At 36.4% G+C, this 7,103-nt stretch overlaps 1 protein-coding gene across 1 annotated transcript; it reads left to right on the top strand.

The window, feature by feature from the left end:
- On the top strand, positions 1 to 6,732 carry LOC107676142 (probable E3 ubiquitin-protein ligase HERC4; the record flags this gene model as incomplete). The annotated part of the gene is made up of 19 exons (XM_016470668.1): positions 1 to 41; positions 178 to 305; positions 403 to 473; positions 573 to 694; positions 939 to 998; positions 1,088 to 1,193; positions 1,275 to 1,461; positions 1,542 to 1,705; positions 2,519 to 2,593; positions 2,889 to 2,984; positions 3,081 to 3,164; positions 3,257 to 3,358; positions 3,494 to 3,634; positions 3,971 to 4,137; positions 4,287 to 4,347; positions 4,737 to 4,807; positions 4,991 to 5,174; positions 5,281 to 5,383; positions 6,437 to 6,732. Coding segments are annotated over 19 exons (2,175 nt in total), but the record flags the coding sequence as incomplete, so codon positions are not given.
- Positions 6,733 to 7,103: the final 371 nt, after the last annotated feature.

Raw genomic sequence — 7,103 nt, 5'->3', positions numbered from 1 at the left:
GAACTGTGGGGATCTGAAGTGTCACAGGTCACATGTGGGAGGTAAAGACTGTTCATAAGCTTTATTAGCAATCAGCATCTCAGAGCAAGAGTAAAGATTTCTTTCCTCACATGGTTAACATGTCTGATGTTTGAGTTCTGCTCAGTAATTAGGCTTTTGATTCTTTCATTCATAAAGACATCACACACTCGTATCAATCGCATCGTCAAAGCTGATCTACTCGTTTGGATGTGGGATGCAAGGGCAGCTGGGAAATGGAGAAATGATCAATAAGTCTGTGCCTTACCCTGTGGATCTGCCAACTGGTAATTATAAATCATCTTTGGTTATTTTATAATGAATACTTTTTACTCAAGATGTTGTTCAGAACTCTGAACTGAACTAAACATTTGTTGCACACAGAATGTAATCATGAATATACGATTGAAAAACTCCTTGCTGGGGAGAATCATTCCTTTGCCTTGTCTTTCAAGGTACAGTAAGGCAGGCAGTTTTAATTCACATATTGTTTAACGATGAAATTATTGCTGCACTGTGATTACTTATGTGTTTTGTGTGTGTGTGTGTTGTAGGAACCTGGGAATGAGTCCAAACCAAATCCAAGCAGGGGGATTTTGACATTAGATGACAGAATGATTGGGCGATGGCTATCTAGAAGTGAACCAAGGAAAATGGTAAAGAAAATGGCAAAGAAGTGAGTACTTGACTCAGTTTTATATATAGTGCTTACAGTGAGTTAAAAATGCTAAAGGCTCCTGAGTTTGTGTACCCATTTGTGTTATCTATCCATAAAATAGATTTTCTTAACATAAATGAATCGAGACATATGTCCCAATGAGATATAAATTAATAGTAATAATTAAAAATAAAACATATTAATGAATTAATATCAAAAACTATAAACAATATTATTTAAAGTAGAGCTTTGTTGTTTACAGGGACATAAACAAAGTATTCTCCTCTGCTGCCTCTCTGAATGGAAGCTTCCTCAAAACAAGGTAAATATTCTAATCACAATTAGATAGTCTTGTTTAGTAATTCCTCCTTTCTGTGCCCAAAATCATAATCTAAATGTCTGTTTTTGTAGTTGCGACCAACATTATCAGACATCTGAGGATCATTGTGGTTTGGATTTTGATCTGGTTAAAACATCCTTTGCAAAGTTATCAAAGAATGAAAGCTTGATATCAGAGGTAATGATGAATCCAACATTTGCAAAAACTGTTCTTTACGTTTTAAACAATAAGATGCAGTTAATGGTTTGTGTATCTCAGGTAGTGAAGGTGGTTGAACAGACACTGCTGCCATCTCTGAATCCAAATCCAACTGGTGTGGAATCGCTGAGAGTTTATCTTCTCCTCCCTGAGCTCATCAGACGTCTCAAGAAACAAAAAACCGAACTCACTGAAGCTCTGGCCTCCAAAATCCTTCAGCTGGATCCTGATGCTCACAAGGTGTTAGGTAAAGCTGGGAGAACTTTTCAGCCTTTATGTTGTTGTCCTTGTTGTATTTGTCTAAGTATTTGTATGTTATATTCTCAGAGAAGTACTGGTCCAAACTCCCTGATGGTTGGCTCAAAGGCCTGGTGAAGTTATTTAGAAAAGCTTCAACTTCTATGATTGGCAGGATTGCTGCTGACAGTATGAACATGGACATAAAAACACGCCTGCCGAAATTTGTGCAGATCCTTGCGATGGTCTATCAGGTGCCTTTATTGTATTTGTATATATATATATATATATATATATTATATATTTCATCAGAAGTAAACATTTAAAGGGATAGTTCACCAAAAAAATAAAAATGATGTCATTAATTACTCACATGTCGTTCTAAACCCGTAAGACCTTCATTCATCTTCGGAACACAAATTAAGACATTTTTGATGGAATCTGAGAGCTCTCTGACCCTCCCATAGACAGCAATGATCCTAACACGATCAACGCACAGAAACGTAGTAAGGACAAAATAGTCCATGTGACATCAGTGGTTCAACCGTAATTTTACGAAGCTATGAGAATACTTTTTCAACTTATTCAACAATTCTTACCGTCTTCCGCATAATCAGCGTTGTTTACGTTCAGCATGCAAGCGCTGTCTACTGAACGTAAACAATGCTGATTACGTTCTGGGGTACTCTCCAAAATGGCGGAAGACGGTAACTCGGGGAGAAGAATTGTTGAATAAGTTGTTATTATTGTTTTCCTTGAGCACAAAAAAGTATTCTGGTAGCTTCGTAAAATTACGGTTGAACCCCTGATGTCACATGGATTATTTTACCGATCTCCTTGCTACGTTTCAGTGCGTTGATCATGTTAGGATCATTGCTGTCTATGAGAGAGTCAGAGAGCTCTTAGATTCCATCAAAAATATCTTCATTTGTGTTCCGAAGATGAACGAAGGTCTTACGGGTTTGGAATGACATGAGGGTGAGTAATTAATGACAGAATTTTCATATTTGGGTGAACTATCCCTTTAACCTTTAAATTTCTTATGCATTTGTGTCTTTGTTCTGAAGGTCTGCTGCAGTGCTAACAGAAACATCACAAAGAGTGATTTCATTATTAATGAGATCAATGATCTACTAGATGTGGTGAGAACCAAAAAATTGTGTGTATTGGCTTTTGGCCGATAATTATACAATATCATCTATATCTTTTTGATTGGCAACAGTAAATATGGAAGCAATCACTGTATTTGTCATACAAATATGACTGTAGTTAGAAACATACTTGAAAACACATTTAGATTAGATTTGATTCAACCATAGTTATCTGCTGATATTTTCAGAACTAATATACTATTTGAATATGAATTCCAGTTACAATAAACATTTTGTATAAGAAAACCAAAAATACTAGAAAATGTTGTTTCCCCCAAATCAACAGCTGCAAACCATCAATGATGATATGAATAACAACTGGGTGATGTTGAACTGGACTGGACAAATCCAAGCAGTGATAGACCAGCAAAACTATTACAATGTGAGCACCAAAGGCATTTGGCCATATCTGATATGATATGATATGCATCCAAATTTCAGATCAACTAACATGAACATGATATTTATTTTGTTTTAGGCAATCCTAAAAAATCTTATATCACTTCCATGCATCTTTAACCTGGAGGCCAAATGTAGCTATATGAAGAACAGAGTGTGGCAGGTAATTTTGTTTTGGCCTTAAAAAAAAAATCAACCTGAAGGTTTCCTGGGAATCCTTTTTTTTAAACACAGAATGAAATATTTTATTTGCAGGGTTGTTTTCCGCTGACCCTGAGACGCACAGCGCTGCTGGAGGACAGTTTCTCTCAGCTGAGAATGGCCACTCAGCAACAACTCCGAGAATTTTGGCTGTCGGTAAGGAAAGAGAACAATGCAAAGCTTTAATTGGATAACATACAGGGCATTTTATTTATTTTAAACCAAGACAAGACCATACAAACAGAGTTATGAGCTGCAGTATGAATGAATTCTTTTGGTTATCTAACACAGGTGTTTTACACAGAGGATATGAGAAAAACAGATGTCAACAAGAGGGACTTTTTTCACAACGTGTTTGAAGAGCTTTGTGCACTAGAGTCTCAGATGTTTATGTACAATGATAACCAAACTATGAGCTGGTTCCCAGCACAGGTAAGGCAAAAACGTTTTTTCATTAGATCATGCTAAAGACGTAAATGTAACTAAGTTTAGTTAAATCAGGTTACATACCATTCACACATGTACTTGCTTTGAAAAAATGTGAGATGTGGACAGTGGAATGGGGAAAAAATGCAAGGTCTCGAGACATTTTTTTAAAAAGTTGAACTTCTTTTAACTTTAACTCAGAATACTGTGTCATGCGCTAGATGCTGCAAAAGAAGTTTACATAGAATGGAAAATGTGTGAATGGCCCGTAAGATACCTAATGCCGCTTTTGTGTTTTCTTATTGTTCTCTTTGGCCTTAACCACATATCATCCCACACCAGCTCAGCGTGGAGACGGAGAAGTACTTCCTGTTTGGGATTCTGTGTGGCTTGGCCTTCAACAACAACTCTGTAGTGCATCTGCCTTTTCCTTTAGCCTTGTTCAAGAAACTTCTCAATGTCAAACCATCTCTTGAAGACTTGATTGAGTTTGATTCAGGTCTTGGCAAGTGAGTGTTTTTACAATTAATGTTATCTTGATTCTCTTGGTATATTTTTGTATCACTGCTAAAATGCATGTCCATGTTGTATGAATGTGCTGCCATCTATCACATATCGAGTAACATTGTTTAATGAATCTGAAACATGATGTTCTCAGGAGTTTGCAGTACATCCTAGACTACAGCGAGGATGTTGAGGAAATGGAGATGTACTACACGGTTAGTTTGATTCTCATGTACTTTGCATAAAACACACCCAAACGTATCATTAACCAGCTGTACACATAACTGTGTTTTATGCAGAGGATCCTCACCAGTTTTTTACTTATTTATGATGAAATATATTTAAATATATTAAAATATCTATTTATAAAATGTAATCTTAACATGTTTATAAGGCCACCCAGGGTGTGTGAATTTTGCGTATGTATGATTTCAGTTTTTTCGTTTTTTTTATTCGACATTTTTTCATAAATTTCTAATATATTTTAGAATGGAAGTTATTGGTGAATCATCAGCTGCTAGTGATAATGTTTTTACACAGATTTCACACAGTGAGACCCGTTATTTCTTGAAACATAAGAGTTTTTTTTATCTTTATACATAAGATCATATGGCATGGAATAGAAATCGAACTGGATCCAGCTGAGCCAGGAAAAATGGTCACAAATTCTAACAGGTCAGGGCTTTTTGTTTTATAATTTTTTTTTGAGAAAGATCATTTTACAGAGATACCAAAATAACCACCACTAGAGCATTGTATTCTTTTTGCTTATTCTTATTTTTGGACATAGGATAATATTTTACAATCTTAGGATGCAAAACTCATTATTTTTATTGTTAAATATAATTTCTGCAACAGAGAAGACTTTGTGGACAAGTATGTGGATTATATCCTGAATAAATCAGTGGAGGAAGTGTTTGAAGAATTCAAGAGAGGCTTCTTCAAAGCATGTGACCGATGCATGGTGGAGATGTTTGAACCGGAGGAGCTGAGAGGAGTGCTGGTGGGCAATGAGGAATATGACTGGGACATACTCAAACAGGTCCATGCTAACACATAATATGTCAAACAGACATGTCATAACTACTATGCTCTTGACATTGTGAATGATTGTGAATACTGTCTACATGTATTCTTTCAATCAATAGAACACTACATATGAAGGATCATTTTATGCTGGGCATCCAACCATCATCTCATTCTGGGAGGTGTTTGATGACCTGACATCAAATGAGAAGAAGGCCTTTCTGTGTAAGTTCACTAGTGCAGTTCACATTTGTGTAAGTTCACAGTTTTTTGAAAAGAGATGTGGTTTAAAGGTGTCATAAGGATGCCCATTTTCCACAAGTTGATATGATTTGTTAGGGTCTTAATGAAAAATCTGTAACATAGTTTGGTTTAATTTCTCAATGGTAGTGTAAAAAACACCTTTTTTACCCTGTCAAAAACAGCTCTTTTCAGAGCAAGCAGATTTGCAGCATTTTCCTTTAAATGTTAATGAGCTCTGCTGACCCCGCCCCTCTCTTCCGAGCTGCTCTCAGAGAGACTGTTTACTTCAGCCGCATTCATCGTGAAACTTGCTAATTAGCACATTATTAGGAAAGGCGATTTGCAAAGATTCGTTAAAAAAACCTTACACTCACTTCTTCTGTAGGTGAAGCTGGATCACGAATGATTCGCGCGAACATAGACGCATTTATGTAGATCGGGGGCGCATTCCCTTCAAAAACAAACATAATCCACTGCGTCTTCAGCGGCTCAGATTTCGGGAGTAAATGACGACTGCTATGTTCATTAATTATTACATCCAACAACAGAACACCTCAATCGCTTAGGAGTCATTCTTGTCTACAACTGCTCCGGCGGTGAAACAATGGCGGACTGATGACAGCTCACTCAGGGCAGGTCTAAGATAAGACGCCAATCCAGTCTGTGCTGAAACGCTACTGTCAATCAGACTATCGTGGGAGGGGCCTGTCTGTATGACGTCACACAGACAGGCATCTGAGATCGGCTCGATTTGAGAAAGGGGTAAAGATTTTAGTAGATTAACAAAAAACCACTGGGTGGATTTTTATCATTATAGGGTGGTTGTGTACACACACTGCCAACACACATTTCAGTTCAAACAACTTGTAAAAGTGCATATAGCATTATATGACCCCTTTAAGAAGTCACACTTAATTTTTTTAGTTGTTGTTGTTGCATCTACTCTAGCTACTCCTACAATTTTGATTTTGTACTGTATGCCAAGACACATCCAGAGTGTTTTCAAATAACTCTTCCCCCATTTCCTTTCTCTAGTGTTCTTGACAGGGTTCGAGAAAGTGCCCATTCTGGGTATGAGTGCGGTGAAGATGAGAGTGAGACCCCTGTTCATCTTTACTCAGGACCATCTACCACAGGCCCTCACCTGCCATGCTCTGCTAGACCTTCCTGTTTATCAGAAGAAGGAAACGCTAAAGGCTAAAGTAATTGAAGCCATCAACCACAAGAGGGGGTTCTGGGAAGAATGAGGCAGATGCTGGAGTACACTAACTAAAATCAAAAGTTTGATCCTTTATCTTTCTTGGCATTAAATATATATTTCTTAATATATAAGCGAGATCGGGGTTTGTTGTAAGAACTTTAACAATCAGTTTCTGCTTTAATGTGTGAAAAAAAATGAAGGAAAGTACAAAGTTTACATTTATAACCACTACCAGAGAAATAGGAGAGGTTTGTTTTCTAAATGCTGTAATTTCTGTGATGTGTTGTATTATGAACTTAATTTGAAATAAATGTTATTATAATTATTTTTATTTTAAATTTAAACTCCTATTTTAAATAATTATTTATTTTATTTGTATTTTTTCAAACCAAGATTAAATAATGAAAAAAAATTAAATAAAAACATTAGAAAAAGAAGTGTGGATTTTTGAGTGTTTTCTCTCTTCTCCAATGTAAAAATCAGTCTTAAAAACAAGATTTG

This window comes from Sinocyclocheilus anshuiensis, unplaced genomic scaffold (assembly GCF_001515605.1).
Source record: "Sinocyclocheilus anshuiensis isolate Anshui unplaced genomic scaffold, SAMN03320099.WGS_v1.1 scaffold469, whole genome shotgun sequence".
Classification (NCBI taxonomy): domain Eukaryota; kingdom Metazoa; phylum Chordata; class Actinopteri; order Cypriniformes; family Cyprinidae; genus Sinocyclocheilus; species Sinocyclocheilus anshuiensis.
This window is presented reverse-complemented; position numbering and strand designations above follow the sequence as displayed.